Below are 21,565 nucleotides of genomic sequence, written 5' to 3' on the forward strand. Positions count from 1 at the left end.
TGTCAAATTTGTGAAAACGAACAATCAATCTAAATGTAAGAACGAGCATCGATCGGACTAGTGATCTCAGGATATATAATAAAATAAAGAGATGAAGGGAAACATGTGCAAAATTACCATTCACAATTTGAAAAATAACGGATTGCTAATTATTTACGATTTGTAACTGATATTCTGTTTTAATAACTAATTAACGTTATAAATAATAACTATGATAACTATGATTGTTAATGTATATATGAACACTGGACAAATATAATTAATGCATGAATAATGTAAAAAAAAGAAATAGAAAGACATTGAAGAGTGTCGAAACATCGCCAAATCATGTGTAATCCATTGTAGCAAGCAAATGTCATAAAACTTTGTAAATCATATAATATTTGTACAGGGATATAATTTCAAAGTATAAGTGGTATTTTATGCGTTTAGTACATTTGAACAAGAAGAACTTAAATCAATTTTATGACGAATATAATGAGATTCCTTAATATGAGGCACAAAGTAAAATTTATACATATTTTACATGAACAAAAACTTTAAATTTAATTAATATTATATAGTTTACATGTACATTGGCTTAATAATGCACATTAGTAGTATAATTTACCTTAGATTACAATATCTTTAAGCTAGTTCATTGAGCTTTCCATTTATACAAATAAATAAATATTGAAGTAGACTACATGATTAAAGTGAATTATGTTATGTTTACAACTATTACACAAATGTAACTGAACATTTCAGTCCTTTATATACACGAGATCGACGCTTGGTCGCACGTTTAATTTGCAATTTATTTGCGAGTACGTTTCTTTTTATATCATCTCACTTGACAGTGTTTATTGAGGGGAACTGAAAGTGTGGCCGAAGCGGCGTTGGCCGCCGACGCCTCCGAAGTCGCCGGCGCAGTGCTCGAGGCCTCCTCGACGCTCTCCTTCATCACGTACCCCGAACCCTGTGAGCTGCGCGCCAATTTTAACCGGATCGGCGTCAACTTTGCAGTACGCACTTTGCGCACGCCCGTGCCGCTCACCGAACTGCAAGGGGGGTCGATGGCGAGGGGATCCGGCGCCGTAGGGTCGTATTCAAAGGGGTCCACCGGTGGCTCCGACACCGTTAACGCTGCACTTGAGCCGGCCTCGTCTGACCCCGATTTTCCTTCCTCCTCCTCTTTCTTGCGCTTTATTTTTATAATTAGTTTTGTAGCACTATCGTTTTCACTATTTATCACTTGCAGCTTTTCCTTTTCCAACTTCTTTCCCTTCTTCTTCTTACGTTTTTCACTCTTATTCAGCTTCAATTTCTTCTCTTTTTCATTTTCTTCAAAATCTGCCATCACCATGCGTCGATACTTCATGCTTTCACGACGTAAATCTTCTAAACTAGGTTTAGGAATACTGCAAGTTAGTCGTTTTTTCGGTGGACGAAATTGGAAACCAGGTTCGTCGTTCACTTGCTGCACAGTGTTAGAGCCGATTTTTATTTTCAATTTTGGTGCAACCGGTGATGTGGCTTGGGATTTACTTTGTTTTATGGCGACACGACCACGTCTCTTATGGCTCTGGATAGTATTACTTGTGTAGTTTGACAATTTCATATCATCTGATGTATCAACATCGTCATTCATAGTTACTTCTAAGTGTCGCAGCTCTCTATTAACACCTGAAACTTTTCTTTTCTTCTTCTCGACCGGAGTATCAGATATTTTATAGTCTTCTCTTGTAGGTATGCTAGTCATCGAGGCAACAGCTTTTGGTATAGTAATCACAGCCCGAGGTATTGGCTGTGGTGCAGCAGGAGGCGGCGGAATTCCAGTATTGGATGCATTAGCGGGATCGTCCATGTTCATATCTTGCGTCCAATATTGCCGCAACAATTCCTTCTTTCGCATTCGTCGCAAATTTGTAGATCCGGTCATCATAGAACTAGCGGATCCACTGGTGGTATTACTATGAATATTTATATTGGAATCATGAACAGGCGCCGGTGGCTGCGGTGCTGTAGGTTGTGTTGAACTTGTAGAATAATTTGCATCTAAGAAAGGTCCTTTTATTTTAACCTTTAATTGATTTCTCGAGTCGCTCAATGAAACTTTCGGCAATTGTGGTGGCTCTTTTATTGGTTCTTGAATGACTTCAGAAGCTGATACCTCGGTTGATGTACTTTGTCGTGGTTTGCTAGCCATTAAGGCACTGTGTAATTGTTTTTCAACTTCTTCGTCTATTTCTACCAATGGCTGTTCGGCTGTGCCACTAGCGAATGCCAGAAGATGACAATGGATGCCATCGTTAGTTGGGGGCACAGGAGCATCGACTTGTTGATACGTACGCATATCCACAGGTCCAGGTAAAACTGGCTCGACTTGAGAGAATCCGGGTGTACACTCAGAATTACTCTTACTTGAAGGAGAACCAGGCGAATTATCAATATCTATAGAAGGTTCTATCTCTTTAACTTCTGCTGCAGGAGTTTTACTCTGTTGGGGACTTAAAACTTTTGGTGATTGTGACGTATCTTTATATGAATGATCTGATTTTCTGTTGTCTCTAATGTCAACAGACTTTCGTCTCTCCCGCAGTGCTTTCAAATCAACACCATCATTGGCCAACTCTTCATCAAAATCGTAAACTGTTCCAACCAATTTACTTTGAATAGAATTTCCTGTAAATTCTGTGGAAGGAAAAGCGTGCACAGACTGGCCGCGGCTTTTTGACCGACCTCGACCTCTTTGACTCCTATTGCTTCTATTGTTGTTCCGTTTTGATCCCTTGGAAACGTCGCTTTGTTTAGGTGAAATACCTGGACTCTTTCCAGGTGACTTGGATGAGAATTTGGATGTAATCTTGGCAGTCTTAGGTGGCGACTTCGATTCTTGGGGGTGAAGAATAGACATTGTCTCATTACTATCGTTCGACATTTTGGTGGGCGGTCTAGTATTACTAGCTTCATTGTAAGAATCCACGCTTATTGTAGGACTAGGCACATGAATCGAAAACTTATCGCTTCCAGTAACATCAATGTCATCGCGCGGTGAATCTAAAGGCTTTGGCGTTGGTGGTGCAATCATCGCCGTTGTCAATGCGATATTTTGTGATGACGTAGTAAATGCTGCACATAGAGGAAATGGAGGTTTAGTCAAAGGCTGAATCAATGGCGCAGCAGTAAAAGACAACCCAGAGGGATATAAGCCCCGACCTGGTGATGGGAGAGGTAATTGCGACGAAGCACAAGCGCCCGTCGCGAATAATGGAAGCGTGCTCATTGGATTCAAAAATGGTGAAGCGTCTGGAGCATAGTTAGAGTACTGGTTCAGAGGCATTGAAGGTTCAACTGGACAAGAATATGACGGCACAGGTGCGTACTGATCGATATCTGTCATCATGGCACCAGGATGTGAATCACAGCTATTTAAGTGAGATTTTAAATCGGCCTTTCGGGAACACACCGAACCTTCAGAATTTGTGCTAGAATCTGATGATCGTCTAGTTGTTATTTTGCTTTCCCTCCATTTTGAATTTTGGGTCACATATGGCGGGGATATTGTAGCGCAATCCGAATGCATCAACGAATTGTTATTATCAAAGACTTGGTTGTCTTGTGATAATTCCTGATCGTTACTATGTAATGATTGATCAACAACTGACAGAGATTGTGAATCATCACTTTGTTTGGAGAGTGATATAGTATCTGCAACTTCAGAAATCGATTGAACATCAGAGTGAACGTGACTTCTTTCTTTGCCATTTTCATTGTAAGCCATAGTATGCGCATAAGTTCTTTCTGCTGGCTCTACTTGCGGATCACTTTGAGCTGTTGGCACAGGCATATCAGTCCAACTTTCTTTAGCCAACTGCTCTGATTCTTCGTCCTTGTCATCAACTATTTCGACTATGTCATCTTGAGGACTCACATCGTCTGTCGATGAACATTGTTTATGATTGGGATGGTGGATTTCATTAATAGGAGATCTTATATCTTGAAGCTCAGTAGGCGTTGTTTGTTTTATAATCATTTCCTCCTGTTCTTTACCTGTATCCACTGCAATTCTGTTTTCTCCTGCATCTATAGCTTCTTTATCCTCATTTACATTAATTGCTTCCTCCTGTGGTACATTTTCAGGGGCAGCTTTTTTGGTACTAAGCTGCATTCGAAGTCGGTCAACGAGATTAAGCGTTTCTTGAACGCCTTGTTCCTTGGAATCCTCCTTAAAAAGAAACTCAGGGTAGGTAGTAAAAGGCTTCATAATATCTTCATGGTTAAATCCTTCATCATCCAATATGTCAAATTCAAATAGCTCAGTATCTTTAGACTGTGGTGAAAACATTGATCTATTTGGAAATGGATTTGCAGTTGAGGGTATTTTAGCACTTTTTGAAATTTCGACTCCTTGGACATGGCTAACATCTTGAATAATAAATTTCTTTTCTGTATCGACAGCCGAACGTTTACGCATATTTCTTGATAAGGAATTTTCTTCCATAGGGTCTAACATAATGGTTCTCGCATCCATAGGCGTTTTTGGGGATTTAATCATAGTATTTTCATTGAGAGTAGCTTGAATCTTAGCAATCATTTTAATACTACTCTTATCAGTACAATCAGAGTCAAATGACTTATCTTCCGTCATGTATTTTTCATGGTCTCCAGGTTTTTCTACAGGCGGTGGATGAATGTGAGGACTTGTAGCTTTCGGTAACCAATGTTTATCATTACTGGCAAATTCGTCAGATACAGTGGATGGAATTTTCTTTTCTGTGTTTTCTATATATGGTGGTAGTTCAACATCTATATTTTTGTTCACTAAGAATGAAGAATGATCAGAGTGAGTATAACTTTGAGATGCACGTCTAATCGGCTTTGTAATAGTTTCACAGGGACCCTGAAGTCTGATGGAAGTATCTTTAAATGGATAAGATTTAACACTCATGCGTCTGCTGATTATGTTCTTTTGCTTTACATCAATAGTTTTTCTTGGACTACTTTTGGTAATTGTTGAGCTTTCAGTATCAATTGGTATCGGTTTTTGTTTTTCTTCTACTGAAATGCTACGTCGAGTAATGTCCCTGCTTGAAGCTTTAATATCATTTTTAATCAAGTCAGTGGTAACATATGTCTCTTCTTTTATTTCATCTTTTATCTTCTCGTTCTCTTGCCGCTCCGCAGCTGAAAGTTTACGGGACTTGCAGCTCTCTTCGGGAGTTTTATTTGATCCAGAGGCAAGGAGGACGTCGTCTTTAGATGGTTTTCTCTGTCTGGCGTCACACTTATTAGACATATTTCCGCTTGTAGTAACGCTTCTGGCCCGAGAACGTGCGGAGGCACGCGCATCATCGTGTCTAACCGATTTCTCTCTTTCAATAGATGGCGATGATAACCTACACTCGGACCCCCGTTCTGAAGTTTTAAGCTTCTTGCTGGGGGCCTTGCGTGGGTGACCATCGTTGGAGAAACTTTTTCCCCTTCTGGGACGTCGCGGTCTTTTCGGAGATGGACTTTCAGAGCCAGAAAATCTGGATTCTTTAGTGCTGTCAGAATCACTCGAGGCACTAGTTGAAGACAATGGTCTTGACACCTTGTCGAGAAAGGGCAAGTCCACTGTTGGTCTAGAGCCAGGGGGAGAAAACATAGATGGTGGTCTAGAAATCGGTTTTATTTCTCGGGCCTTTGCTGAGGGTTTCATAGTTGGCTTTTCTTGTTCTTCTTCTGAGCTTGAAGATGAAGAGTAACTACTGCTACTAGTGTTTGAAGAGGAACTTGAAGTAGTTAAAGATGGTTTTGAAATTTTTGCCTCATTTTTCTTAGGTGAAGATTTTGTTGTATCAGATTTATCGTTTTCCCTTCTTTTATCTGAATCTGACGGATCGATAACAGGTAACTTACTGCCAAGACCACTCTTAATATGGGCAGCTGCTTTTTTAGCTGCTTGTCTTTGTGGTACATATGCAATGGGCTCCTTTTCAATATCTTTAGATGACTTTTTACTACTACTTTTAGATGCATTGTCTTTGCCATCTTTACCTTTTGTCTTTGACTTCGATTTAGCTCGTGATTCGTCGCTACTAGCTTGTTTTTCTGTACTTGATTCTTCTCTTTTCACAGCAGTGGTGGAACGCATATTTTCTGAGGCCTTTTTTGCAGCTTGTCTTTGTGGTACGATTAAATCAGATGGATTATCCTTTTGCTTGGATAACTTGATGTTTTCTTTATTTCTAGCTTCATCATCAGACTCATGAGTTTTAACGGGCGTAGACGGCTTCTTTTCTTTATTAGATGGTTTTCGACCTCGTTTCTTTGGAGCTGGTTTGTCATCTGATTTCTTTTCAGGGTGTGTGGAGCCAAACTGTTTCATAGCTGCTTTTGTCCTAGGTAAACCTTGCTGCGAGTCAATACCACTAGGTGAACCTTCAGATCGACTTCTAATGGTCTTCCCTTTATTCTGTTTAGCTGATTTATGATCAATTTTTTCAGAATCTGTATCATCACTGGAATCAGAATATATGTTACCCGAAAATTTCCTGTTTCGTGTAGATCTCATTGGCATTAAGTCACCACTATCAGTACCTGACAGCCCACTTTTTCCAGCATCCATTTCTTTCTCCATTTGCTGTAGAGTTTTGCTCCGTGACTTGTCTTTTTTCACACTCATTTTATAAGATTCATCTTCACTACTACTCTCAACCACTGCTTTGGATTGTGGTATTTTCTTCTTCTTTCTTTCCGGTTTTTTCGGTGATCTTTTGCCCTTGCCTTTAGGTGAAATCTTTTTCTTAGGAGAGCTGCTAGGTTTCTTAACATCTTCATCTGTACTAGAGGCAATAGCTCGTCCACGATATTTTGTAGATCGGTTATTTTCAGCTGAACTATCTCCACTGGATAAACCACTGTACATACTTTCACTCCGTCGAGATCCATTGACATAATGCTTCTTATATGGATTTGAAGCCTTTTGACCCTTAACCAGACCATTTCGATCCTTTTTCTTTTCATCACTTGAATCTTGAGGTGCAATCCGAGCCAAAATTTCATCAAAATCATTTTTGTGATCTGGTGCATTTGGATGAGAATATAATCTGTCGTAAATAGATGGTCCATGATTAGCTTCGATAATAGCTGCTAAATCAACTCCTGACAATTCTGGCTCTGATGATAAAACAGCTACTTGTTTATGAAATGTTTGCTCCCGCATTCGAAAGAAAGATCGTGATAGCTTTTCTCTCCTGCTCACCATATAACAAAGATTACGTACTCTTTCCAAATCTTGTCTAAGTTGTACAAACATTTTCATTTTGTCAAGATCAGCTTGCTCTTGTCTGTGAGTCAATAGCTCACTATCATCTGATTTAGGTGGTAGCAATGGCCGATTATGACCAGCTCGTCTTTTAAGTTTCCAGTAGTTGTAAATGTAATTAATAGCATCTTGATCCACGTCAAGCAGATGAGAGCTTATATCTTTAACACTGACGTGACGGTCGAATTCTCTCTCTATTTCTTGTAAACGTGCTGCTCTTGCTTGAGTCTTTTCTTCTGATGTCATGTCCTTGCGGCGTTTCCTTTTTACCTCCTCTTCCTCTGAACCAGACCCTGGACACTTTTCTTTCTTTGAATTCACGCTATGTTTTTGACAATAGGATCGTAATTTAACACCGTCATCGGCATTTTCGTCTTCAATAATTGCGCGCATTTCTAAACCATGTTTGAATGCGCATGTCACATGATACGCGGTTTTACATGTTTTAACGGAGCACTGAATGCAGGCGCCTTTGCGCTCCCGACACAAAACACATACCAATGACCATCGCGACGGGGGAATTGACGATATTTTCGTAATAGGTTCCATTTTCTCCGCGCAACCAATGGATACTTCGGGTATCCAGAGAACACAGCTTACGTGGGCCCACTTGTGACCATTTGGAGTGCACTTCATGGCGCCACCAAGATTCGGGCATAAGGCACAAGTAGGCCTAACGCCCGCTCCGCACGGTCTGCATAGCCATTGACCTGGAGAAGAAAAAACTATAATTACAAAAAATCTAAGAAGCAAGTAAATAGAATTCAAATGGGTTAGGGGCCTGTTGAAGACTCACCATGACCATACGTACCATCTGGGATGACAGTAATGCCATAACACGCCTGGTGAACACAAATGTTACATGAGTCGCAGAATACCATCTCATTTCCATCCTCTGAATCAGGCGACCGACAGACGTCGCAGATTACGTTCTCGTCGTACTCGATGCCCAAGCCTTCTTCAGACTTCATGATGGCTTGAATTTTATCCCACGTCCGAACCTATAATAAACAAGACCATTGTAAATTGTATGTATATTTACTGTTTTGTGAAAGACCCAAAACTCCTGTAACCCAATGTGCTAATTCATCATCAACTTGCTCTTATCCCTACAGAGGGTCAGCACAATATGTGGTACTCCTCCACACATCTCTATCAGCCGTCATATCTGAATTCACCATCTTTTACGCATGTCCTCTTTCACACAATCCATCCATACTTTCTTTGGTCTTTCTCTATCTTTGTAGTCATCAAATTAACAACATTCTACATTCAATCTATGCGTTTTTGGGGTACAGCAGATAATATAAGAAATACAAGAAATGAACACCAAATTATACACCAATTTGAGACGTTAATTCAATTTAAAAAAAATCCAAGTTATTTTTTTATTTAATTTTTTTAATTTTTTAGGGCTCACAGGTGTGTGCAGAGAGTAGGTACTCTGGCTATAAATACCCAAGTAGCTGTAAAAAATTGCATCAAAATCTGCCCTCTGTTTAGAACACTTATGAGACACATAGAAAAAATTCAATTTTCCCCATATAGATTAGACCACATGGTTAAATATATGTACCCTGAATACTGGTTAGATTCTTTCAGTTTCCTGGTATACTATACATATTTTAGAGTTCTATAATCAACTTATGTACAGAAGATATTACAAGAGCTTGACAAAGAAATTAATACCTATAACTATTAATGCAGTTATATTTTGGTGTTTTTGTGTTCAATTCTCCATCCATCCATCTCATTTTATCTCCTTACCCTTTCTTGAAAGTATAAAACACCGCCTTAAGACATCAACAAACATATTTCTTTCCTCCACATTCACATATTAAAACTAGCTATTCTAGCGACTTCATCACTAGGAGTTTAAAAGTGAAACAATCTTTCAATCCTGTCTGTTGTCTGTATATGTTTGATAGCAATAAACCTAAAAACTAATTAATGAATTTTCTTAGGTTTTCTTCACAAGAAAAAGTAATACAAAACAAAACTTATTTGGAATAAAAATTTGGTGTTAATCATAATAATTTTAAAATCCAGTCATTTCTGTGTATTGTGATATTCAATACTTTTAAAACAGTTCTTAATTACATCTAACCATTTCATGATGACAAGAGGTTGATTCTCTCAGTTAAATTTTGTCTTACCTCTAAGTCTTCAATGACCTTTTCTAACTGGTCTTCGGTAACAGCGGAGGCGCCAGCTCTCGCCCGCTCTGCGTTCAGCAACTTGAGCCACGCCGTGTCTGTTGCGTCGAGGTCGTAACTGCACGCGGCTTCGGCTAGAGCCGGTGTTGCACTAAGGTGATGCTTGTCTGCCTGGTAGTGTGCATCCCGAGACAAATGTATATATTTGTCTTTTGGTCTGTGGATTTGTTTTGGAAAGTTTTATTACATTGAATAGTTAGTGCTTTACAGGTTATTAGTATTATAACAGAATTGATATAAACAGTATTGTCATGTCTAAGTTATGTAGTTACCATACTATATAAGTTAACAAGACTTCCATGAAATAAATTCAGAAGGTTTCATTGTATAAACATTGCACGGATCTTAATTAGTAGTCAGTAAATATTATACTTGGGAAAATAACTCTTAATAAATGGTTACAGTGATTAAAAATTATAAAAAAGAAACATTCATTTCAGTTGAAATTGATAACTTACAGTTTGAATTCTTCAAAATTTGAAGGCAAAGGATTTTCGATGATTTTGACCTTCGGTGCTGGCAGTGAATCTGGATTAACAGGCACTTGTACCCCTCTTTCCCAATCCTGTTTCCAGGTATCGGTGATAATCCAGTATTCACTCGGTGTTAATGGTTCCGAATCAGGTAATTTCATAGCACTGATGAGATCTTTTCTGAAATATTTGTTTGAGAATTCAGAATTATAGTAGTATTAAATTAAATTTATATTAATTTATTTATTGGAATGTTTACATGACAAATAAGGAATAACTGTAGGTTTCAACTGCCCCATGACTTGAACTGACACAATATTATTGTCACTGTTTATTTCAAAGTGAATGTGAGGGATGACAGACAATATGTGTCAATACAAGTGTCACTGAACTCAAAACCCATAGTAATTCTAAAATTATACATGTTCACATATATTATGCTATACATGTTGTATTATATATTATGCTGAAAATGGAATAATTCATCTAATATCAAGCCTTTTGCAGAAAAAAAATACATCTATCCAGATAAAATAAGGGAAATAAAAAAGGCTTCAGTAAATATAATTGATTTCATAAATAAAAAAAAGAAAAGTAGTTTAAAATCACATTAAAATCAATTTTATAACAAACCTGAACAGTGAATACAAAAGACAATAAAATCTTTTTTAAAATTAAAAAGAACAAATAATTGAAAAAGTATCAATTATTTTATATTTTGGGAAAGACTTAATATTCAATATACAAAACTATAAATTCACACTGAATTCATTTAATTGTTACAAATAAGTTATTATATTTACTAAAATATTGATTGAAGTTTCCAAGTATGTAGCTAAATTACGAAAGAATAAATAAGATATTCCTGGACAAGCAAAATTTGTGACATCTTTCAAAGACAAGAGAAGTAGTTGCACACAGACAATTATATTGAATATAGTTCTTTCCCTAAATAAAAATTATGTATAAGTGAATAGATACTTAACCAATACATTATGTGCGCCTGCTCATCTTATATAGCTAGTATAGAAAATTTACCCTGATTGTTACAATGCAAATATTATGATGTTAATAATTTGTATTCACTTACTTATGTCATGATACCTAATATTTTAATGATATAGACTATACAACATCTATTACAAAATAATATTAAATGTTATAACAATAGCTTATTGCAAAAAAATAGCAAAAACACAGCAGAGCATATTATCTTATTCAATATATGACATTATGAGGTTTGAACTAGAATATGGCTCCAAAAACTTTCTAAATAAATATTATACAAAGCTAAACTAATTTTTTGATTGTTCCACTTATTGAATTATGTTTCTTTGATAATATGTAAAATAAACTTAATGTTTCATGAAGCAATAATACTAAACAACTTTAGTTGAAGATTCAGCTTTGCAATTACATCACAGTACTGCATGTAGCACTGTATTGTAACATAAATGGTGTGTTCCATTTTATCTCATTGACAAGTGGCAAAGAGCTCAAATTATGGCTTAATCTTGGTACAATACAGTTCCGCAAGCAAAAAAACTTCACAACAATATATTACATATATAATATACCAACATACCAAAATGTTACTTGCCAAATAATATTTGACCGCTTTGCTAGTATGGACAGACTGACTGTCATTAATGCATTTTTAACATTATAATGATTTTTCTTCTATGATTATCTTATACTTAATTATTAAACTAAACATGAGTTGGCAAGTAAAATTACAATATGGAGCTAGGTTGTTAAGACAAATTCTGCATAGACAAATTTTACAATTATATCCAGATACAATATAGAACAAAGTCATATTTACAAATCAACCTCACACTATAAAAACCTTACCCTAAAGATTCATTGCATTTGCAATTGGCTAAACATAACACTAGTAAACATTTTTAATATATTTTTTATTTGTCTATTTCCATAAACTTTCCTTATTATATGCTGTGCAATGATAGCTTGGAAAGAACTTTCTGGTTAGAATGTTTAATCAGTAAAAGCTATAAATAAATCACAAAACTTTACTGGTCAGCTATTGAAGTTAAAGGATAATTAGAAAAGTTTATTTTAGACTAAGTAACATGATACAAACCTTATCATTGGTTTCCACTGCAGTAATACTTGCACAAAACACATTATCACCCTTCTTATTCTTTTTGAAGAACAAAGATAACAATTTGTTTCTATATGGGTATCAGCAGTGGAAATTCATGGTAAAGCTATGGCGCGACAGATGAAATCGCAAAGCACAGATAGTCATTATTATAGAGGGTCTTGTACAAAGCTTTTGGATTAGTAACAATACTTCATATTTATTATTAATATTCAATAAATATAAGTTGATAACACTATGATAAATTAAAAATTCAGTAGAAAAATCTCTATCTTTAATTTACTAAATGAATGATAAAACTCCAAACAAATAGAAAAGAAAACCCCAGAAACTCTCCAAGGATGTTGGCCAACTTCTGGTTACCCCTCAGAGTTACAGTTGTTACTTGTTGTTATTTACAACAACTATCAAATGATTAGTATTTTTTTTGGCATATTAAAAGCTTAAGTTAATACTAGTGTAAGAACTTTAATTTTCCTTGCTTTTATATTAATTTCCAAACTAAAATGAATATCACTTTTTGATGTAACTACTTAATCATTTTAAAATGAACACTTCATAAAGGTGAAACATATTTAACAACCAGATTGTTTAAAGATTGATAGTAAATCTTAGCATTGGTGAGCACAGCACAATATACACAACAACAGGTTGTATAAGATTAAGGGCAGTATAAACCTACAGGTTACAATAAACCAGCACTCTGTATCTCCAGACTGATATAATCTCGCATTGCTATTACAGTGCACTCCTAGACAACTGCATCCTCAAAGAATGTACATCTTATAGTTGCAGTGTGTTATATATATAAAAAATAAAAACGCAAGCAAAAAAAAAATTGTAAACAAAATAGAAATACTGTCATCTTATCATCCTATACACTTGCAAAATGATATTAAAGTGAAAACATAAACATAGATTGCTATATTGCTAATAGTATGAATAATGCAAAAGCTTTGTACATTAAAACAAAATTTGCCCAGCTGTTAAACTTGTTTATATGAATATCACAATTCTATTTGATTGTTACACTTTGCAACAAGATATACATTTTGTTATGCATACTTTAATTTCCTTTCAAATTAAAATGGAACACAAACCTGAATAGTTCAGCTGGTGCTTCAGAAGCACTTCTATTGTATATTGATGACATCTTGAGGTCACTGACAGGTGGTAGTTGCCACAGAGCGTCTTCGGGATCTGTCCTACGACGTTTGCACTTGCCCGCCTCCTCACTGCGCACACCACTTGCCCTCTTTGTGCCTCGTAACGACATCTCAATTAGTCTTTATCTTAACCTACATGTTCACGATACTCTTAAAGCTTTACACTTAGAACGTGGTAGTAACATTGTGTAAAATGTCACATCTTCTACTACATGATGATACTTTAGATTGTATCCACATAATAGTAACTGGTGCAACCTGAAAATAAATACAACAAGTATTAGCTAAATAAATAAGTGTTACTATTGTCTGTAAACAAACAGCTATTTATTAAGTTATTAAAATGTAATTTGTATTCAAAAATAACTAGTTTGTATGTATATCAAGCCTGAATCTGCTTTTAATATTCCCAGTTTGAGAAAGTGTCATGTTTTTTTATGTTTTTGTTTCTTAAAATTATTTTTGAAAGACAATACAATTGCACAATTTCAAGCTTCAAAGAGTGAAATTAAAGAAAAAACCATTCCCAAAAACCATATGTACACATTTATCTAGGTGGGCAATACTGTTCACATAAGTAGATGGCATAAATATGCGTGGTAAAGCAGCACAGGGCTATGAAATAAATCAATACAGGTGCATTGTACAGTTGACAAAATCTGCAATGACAAATCTGTGAATTGAGGCAAACTGTGTCTATAACTAAGATTATTTACAATAAAAGTTTATTTTTGCTGTTCAGAACAAATACGTCAATACCGATTCTTACAAAGATTGAGAACAAGTAATAATGGTAAAACCTAAGGGTCTTTTGTTATTCCATCATAATGAACATTTACATGATAAAAGACACTATCGACTTGATTTTAACACAGTACAACAAAAATCGAACATAATCATTTGACATTTCATTATTGCAAGAATAAAATGTATGGCGGGTCATGGATGGCTCTTGTTCGACCGAAGTATCTGCGGTGCCCACAACGCAATTTTAGGTTGCAGTCGGGATTCTAAACTATGTTATAAACATTATAAAAATTACCATCACAAATTTCGAACACAAACAGTTGGAATTCCATCCTCTAATTATTAAAACCGTAAATATTTATTACGCGGATAGTCTCCATTACACTACATAACAAAATTGACAACTAGATAGCAGCACTGTTTTGTTGCCAGATTGACGTTATTCCTACGCATCATTTTTGTAGCTATAGACATTGCTTCATATATATCTATATATATTTATGAAGATATATATATGTATGAAAGAAAGAAGAAGCAAACTAACATATTTAGATATTAAAATACGTTTATGTAAAATCAATTGCATTTCACTTACATTTTCTGCTATAGACATTTGGCGCCATTGATCCAAAATCCACTTGGTCACGTGACTATATACGAATCACCAACGCAAGCCAAGTAAAATGGCCAAAAGCACATCGAGTTCATATAATGTCATTAGTTTTATAAGGAACTTATCGCATAACACATTTGAGACAAAGTTTTCAATGCGTTTACGCTGATATCCGAACAAACACGATCACATATTGTTACCGAGACGAATAATTTATCAAGCAAATTTTACATGAACTGAGAATGAGAGATATCAATAACATGTACTGAAAATGGCCGGTAGTTGGCGCTCGCCGTGGAGAAAATTATTGTTGTTGCCATAATAAATATTCTTTCTCTCCTATTTATAGAAACTTTCATATACTTTGGCTTTTTTATTTTTCAATTCTATTGATTTAAAACATAATTTCAGTTTTCGATTTATTTAAAAAAATGTAAGAACAGAAAGTAAATCAAAACACATTTTTTTATAGACTTATTAGAAAAATCAAGTTCATAAACTCCGAATTAATAAATCTATCAAATGTTACTATCATGACATTGCTTTTGGCTTTAAATTCGTTTACTTATCGTGCCTTATTATTTACCTTCTATGACCCATTCGGCTTTAATTGAGTAGACGGACAAACTAAAATAAAGCATGGTCTTGCGTATTCAACAAAAGAAAAGGTTTTTTTTGCTAAAAATTTTATTTTCAATATTAATCAGATAAAAAGTTCTCAAAATTATTGAACTAGAAGTAGGCATGAGTAAAAACCAGCAATCATTATATAACTAACTTTATGTTCAAAATAAAAAGAGAAGTTTGTCACTGCTTTGTTTTCAACATCAAAATATTTTTCGGACAATTTGAACTTAAAACCTATAAAAAGTATTAAAATATAGCCCGTTATCATAAAAATTAACCCGTATTGTATTTTAAATCACACTGAATAAATAAAATAAAATTTGATTATTACTTTCGTATTCAAGAAATGTTCCACGTAGCAGCTGGCAACACCTAGAATAAGTATCTATATAGGTATGAATATGAAGCTTTGCCGGTTCTCGAATATACAAATCAATACTTGACCTACATTTCTACGTATATTATGGTAGCACTGATGCCTTGACTGTAAATCTGTAAATGATATCGAATGAATTATTTATTTCGCTATACATCTTGTTTACTTCGCTTTAATGTACGATCTCAAATTTTACATAATTTTGCTGCGCACTACCGTTCACGGTGATACATCGACATCAATACAATATCATTATGCAGGATTTCAGGAATTTAAAGTAGGGAGTAAGGAGGAAAATAAGCTTAGCATTTAAAGCGAGTAACTCTTAGATATCTACCTAAACATATTTTGTGTCCCTTTAAAACGTTTTAATAACTGAAATGAAATTTGTTAGTAAGATAATTTAAAAAATCTAGTAATAATTATAGCCTTTGTTATTTAATGATGTAGCTTTCTAATGGCAAAATTATTTTTGAATAGATCCAGTATTTTTGAGTTTATTTTTAAACACACAACAATATAAAAATACAAAATATATAACATATAAGATTAAAAAATAGTATGTATTTAAATTAAAAGTGTAAACTCTTGTAGCATTTGATATGTAAGATGCTAGAGAAGAACTATGTTCTATTCAGTGCTTATCTACTTCGGAGCTGTGAGGCCCGACATTCCCTGTAAAATCACTGCACAGTTAGTGTTTAATAGACTACTTCATCCCACTTGTTGCGCGTTCAAAGTTCGTATACTATGTATATTATTATCGTCAGCAACACGTTCCCGCCGAGGGCCTTGTATTCGGAATACTACACACATATTGTGTTAATTTTTTTCAAAGATGATATTTTACTTCTCCATAAGTACGTCGGTTAAATATACATATGGAATTCGAATATCGAAAATGGTACATCACATTGGTACATGACGGTGATCGAACCTGGACTTGTAGACTGCAGGTCAACACTTAACCCCTGAGCTACCTACACCCTTGGTACACGAATAATCGTATATTATGAAATCTTCGTTATTACGTTTTGTTCAATGGTTTGGTACTTTTTGTTTCTATTAATAATACTCTATCTAGTTTGAATACCAGTTATTAACGCTTATTGAAGTAAATATTATTTAGAACTCATGATTACTTGATTACAATATCAAAAGAGAGTTTAAAAGTGAATTTCCAGTGTCCACCCACTTGCATAAAAAACAAATTGTTATTCCTCACTCTGGTACTGCGCACCTTGCTCGCATCGCGCGTCACGACAGGGGGGGGGTTTGCAAATTGGTCACGTAGCACGGTGTCTGCGTCACTCGCGGTGTTGATCTTGTTATGCAATTTTACTTTGTTGAACCTAATACAATGAGATTTATCAGGGACAAAAGATGATCAGCCACCAACGATATGTTGCTGATGGTTGACGTAGCCATTGAATTTCTTCTTACATATGTACAAAATGTTTTCATTCACTGTAAGGACATCGGATGTTCGGATGTTCGGAACACGAACAAGGGGCCTAGCACGAATATTTGTGACATTCGTCATTGTATCGTCATTGTCAATTATGTCAAAATTAGTATAAGGTTTTTGGTGTATTGACGCCCACTACACAAATTTTATCGATGACGATACGATGGCACAAATATTTGTGCTAGGCTCACAGTACAAATTCAGAAATTGAATAACACAATGGTACATGGCGGGGATCGGCTTAGATTCCTTGTAGATAAGTGCAAATCGAAGTCTCTTAGTTCGAATTAGAATAAATATAGTAACTTAATAAAAAATCTGAACACGAAATATAAAATAAAAATCTGAAAATGTAAGTATCAAGATGCCGTTGAAGTACAATTTTTTCCACAATTCATGCATATTTATCTTTAGCTGTCTTAACATGTTTTCACTTATGTAATTTCCCAGGTCCATGCCCATGTAGTTCTTAAAGATCGACAAGGATATTTTCTAACCCGGTGAACATAAGTCATAAGACATAATACCTCTACGGCTCACTAGCGCCCCTCTTTTTCAGGTCAGTTTTTTCATAATGGCTCTCAGCGGCAGAAAAGTGTCACAAGATCCATTTAATGCATTTCTTACCTTTATATAATATATTAAGTTTTAGTATAAATATACTTATTTCACTGCTCAATAAATATAATAAGTAATTTTGCGTCTCAATCAGTATATATCGAGTTCCTTGTTTGTGTTGCCTGTTTTTATAGCTGACATTTAAATTTAAACGCTCTTTGTCTTTGGTTGACGTTCGAAATTATATCAAATGAATAAAAGAAAAAATACTTGGGAATATCGATGGCGAACGAAAAGTCAAACTATAGCAAAACCAAAATGTACCTATATAGACAGTAGGTGTTAAAGAGATGGAATCTATTGAGTGCTAACTTTTTTATGGTATGACATAAGTTTGAATACCTAGTAGAGAAAAAATATTTAGATGGAGAATGTCACTCATCTTTAAATAACTTTCGTGTCATCTGTGTATCTAATTTATGTTATTTATTATTATGTTTATTCCTATTATTTATACAATTCCTTAACTTCCCCTGGTTATTTTTATCTTTGCTTACTACGCCACTAACTGACACCATTAGGTTATAGACCAGCATTGAAGGAATTTGTGGAATAATGGACAACAATGGGAGTGCAGTCTGCACAGCACAAATCGACAGTAGGTCGCATAGTTCCCATGGAAATAATATAAATTCGAGTCTGCCCGCCATGGAGAAACTTGACGGCAGTATAGATTACAGCACATGGAAGTTCATGATGGAACTATATCTCATCTATGATGTCCTGTGGCAATACACAATGACGACACCAGATGTAAGTGACATCGCTGACGTTAGGAGAGATCAACGGGCAAGAGCAAAAATTTGCTTAACGAATTAACCACATTGCCTTTTTCATGTACGTCAAGCAAAGTCTGCAAAAGAAGCATGGGATGCTCTCAAGTCTGCTTTTGAAGATAAAGGTCTAAACAATCGGTGCAGACCATTGTCTAAGCTAGAGCAATTTAATACAGTCAGGGACTATGTTACAAGCATGATGACCTTATCGCAAACACTTAGTGGTCTTGGTAAGGAGATTGACGATGAATTAACTAAGCTAAAACTAAACATCGACCATATGGATGTGAAGACAGCCTTCTTAAATGGAGATTTAAACAAAGTCGTCTATATGAAGCAACCCAAAGGATTTGAGGCCAAGGGCAAAAAGGATTATGTTTGTCGCTTACAAAAATCCCCGTACGGATTGAAGCAAGCCCCAAGAGCTTGGAATACCAAATTACATAAGGAGTTGATAAAATTGGGTTTCAAGAGATTCGAAAATGAGCCATGTGTCTGTTTAAGGTCACAAGATGGAAAAATTATCATTTTAGCTGTGTATGTCGATGTCATACTCATTTTTTGGAATGATAAGCAAGAGATGCTTAAAGTGAAAAAAGATTTAACTTCTAGATTTGAGATGTAAGATCTGGGGAAAGTGGAGTTAATGTTAGGAATTCACATAGAACAAAGTTTAAACGGAAAAAATATTTAGATGGAGAATGTCACTCTTTAAATAACTTTCGTGTCATCTGTGTTAGATATTTATGTTATTTATTATTATGTTTGTTCCTATTATATATACAATTCCTTAACTGCCACTGTGTATTTTATCTTTGCTTAGTGTGCCACTAACTGACACACCATTAGTAGACATAAGGTTGTTGGCATTCTACGAAGACTTTGATTGGGAAGCGAGACCATTTCATGCTCACTCGCCAAATATACGCCAGAAGTGGAGTTGAAGAAAATCAACTAAAATGCATCTACCGTTGTTAAATGTACAATAAATCCACCAGAAGAATATTACATACTAGCTGTCGCACGCGGATTTGAAAAAATCAATAAGTAGCCCATGTGCTATTCCAGACTATGACGTACATCTATGCCAAATTTTATCGAGATCCGTTGAGCCGTTCTGGAGATACCTTGAAAGAAACATTGATCCATCCATCTTTATGTCACTTCTTCCGCACTGGAAATAAAATAATCTAGTGATATAGCCTATGCATAGCTTATAGTATACATATATATACTTATGGTAATGTTACTCAGTGATATTGTAGCTTTCTAATAGTGAAAGAATTATTCCATTCTTCATATATAAAAATACAAAAGTTTTCTTTTTTATATTAGTATAGATAGTTATAATTATAAAGAGGAAGAAACTTTAAACTTTCGTTCTAAATAAATCTCTTTCATTTACAAAATAAGTAGAAAGGTAAATAAATAGAAAGATTCAAGTGGTGTAAAATTAAAAAAAAAGACTACTACACTCTGTAAATGGTAGCTCAGATTTGTGTGTAGTATAAAATGTTTGTTAGAACACCTTAACATGAATACACTTCCTATCTTGCTGCTTATCTCCATTTCTAGTCAAAGAACTATATTTCTATATTTACCCATAATTTGAGGTTAACTTAATTTAGGTAACCTTATGTATGTGGTCTTTCTACTTGACTTCTTTTTGTGCTGATCCAGGTTTAATTTTGTTACAGTCAGTTTCTGGGGTCATAATATCTGTACAAGAAAATACAGGGTTGTTTTTGTATAGATTTTTTGGAATTTAATACTCAAGGTTAAGTATTTCGTGTGTGTTTGATACTTTCATATGGATGTAATACAAAAAAATGTTTCCATGTTGCACACGTTATAGATTCCCATTTCTGCATTCATTTAAGAAGCACACTCACTTTATGAGACTAAGGGGCTGTTTATTTTTTTGCTTTTCTCATATACCCTGATGTATTTCTTTAAGGATGACATTTTCAAACAGTATACCACTGCTCCTACAGCAGTGTTTAACCTGATTGTGGGGTTTAATAACCCTTGTATAAAAACCTTTTAAAAAATCAAGGCATCGGGATTTCATGATAAGGTTGCAGTTAAATGAACTAAAACTTGCTAATTATTTTTTATTAGTACACATATTTCATCAATTACATTATCTGTCAGTTAAAACATTGAGATAGAAAAAATGCATTAGAAACAGATTTACATACTTGTTACGGTACAATAGTGAATCAGTGGGTCTTAAGAAAGCATGGAAAGATGAGGCAATGACATTTCAACTACATGTTAATTCACAAAATTCAATGTCAGTATTTCAGTTACACTTTGATTTGTTCCTGAGATATATCTGTAATATAATTTAACAGGTGGGACATTACTTTTTATTTAATAATCAATGTAAAAACATTTCTTTTAAATCATTAAAAAACACTACACAGTATAGGGTATTCAAATGTATAAGTTTAATTAGCTGTAGAAATAGTTCTACATTTTAATATTTTGTGTCTCGACACAATATCGGCGATTTAGGCCCTATTTGGAACTTATTAGAAGTTTGATTCAATATAAATGTTTCTTATAATAATAACTTAAAAACAAGATTTGAACATACAACTATGTTAAAACATAGCTATGAAAAAATATAAAAAGTGGAATGATAAAAAATTGGGAGATTCATACATAGAATACAGTCTTACAATTCCATACACACCCTTATTTCATATTATAGTTTACAAATAACATATTAGACGGTTGAAAAAGACGGCCTAGTTTTAAAAAGATATGTAGGTCATTATTTCATGCTCTTTTTCACATTAAAAATAATAAATATACTTTTTTTTATTTGAACATGAAAAATATTTGTGGCAAAAAATATTACAATTACGAAACTTCTATGGCACCAAGTTTAATTAGAATTTGTGTTTAAAGGAATTTCAATTGCGACTATAATCTTCAATGGAATAACTTTATTATGACAAAGTAATGACAAAAAATTAGTCACAGATAACATAATATCCCAATCACCAATAAAACATACTGGAAGAAAATCTCATATACATATAAAAAAAATCATGCCCA

General features: G+C 34.7%; 1 protein-coding gene across 3 annotated transcripts; it reads right to left on the reverse strand.

Annotated features, from left to right (window-relative positions):
• Positions 1–593: 593 nt before the first annotated feature.
• Positions 594–14,830, reverse strand: LOC106717235 (PHD finger protein rhinoceros). Of its 3 annotated transcripts, none has more exons than XM_014510990.2 (6): positions 14,614–14,830; positions 13,206–13,529; positions 9,966–10,160; positions 9,448–9,664; positions 8,103–8,292; positions 594–8,001 (listed from the first exon to the last, which is right to left on the reverse strand). In XM_014510990.2, exons 2-6 carry the CDS (start codon positions 13,379–13,381, stop codon positions 824–826), a joined length of 7,956 nt encoding a protein of 2,651 aa, XP_014366476.2. In that variant the 5' UTR covers positions 13,382–13,529; positions 14,614–14,830; the 3' UTR covers positions 594–823. The 3 variants fall into 3 exon arrangements, with proteins under 3 accessions (XP_014366476.2, XP_014366474.2, XP_014366475.2); XM_014510988.2 differs by having other exon boundaries at positions 8,088–8,292; XM_014510989.2 differs by lacking the exon at positions 14,614–14,830 and adding an exon at positions 14,314–14,390 and having other exon boundaries at positions 8,088–8,292.
• Positions 14,831–21,565: the final 6,735 nt, after the last annotated feature.

This window comes from Papilio machaon, chromosome Z (assembly GCF_912999745.1).
Source record: "Papilio machaon chromosome Z, ilPapMach1.1, whole genome shotgun sequence".
NCBI lineage: Eukaryota > Metazoa > Arthropoda > Insecta > Lepidoptera > Papilionidae > Papilio > Papilio machaon.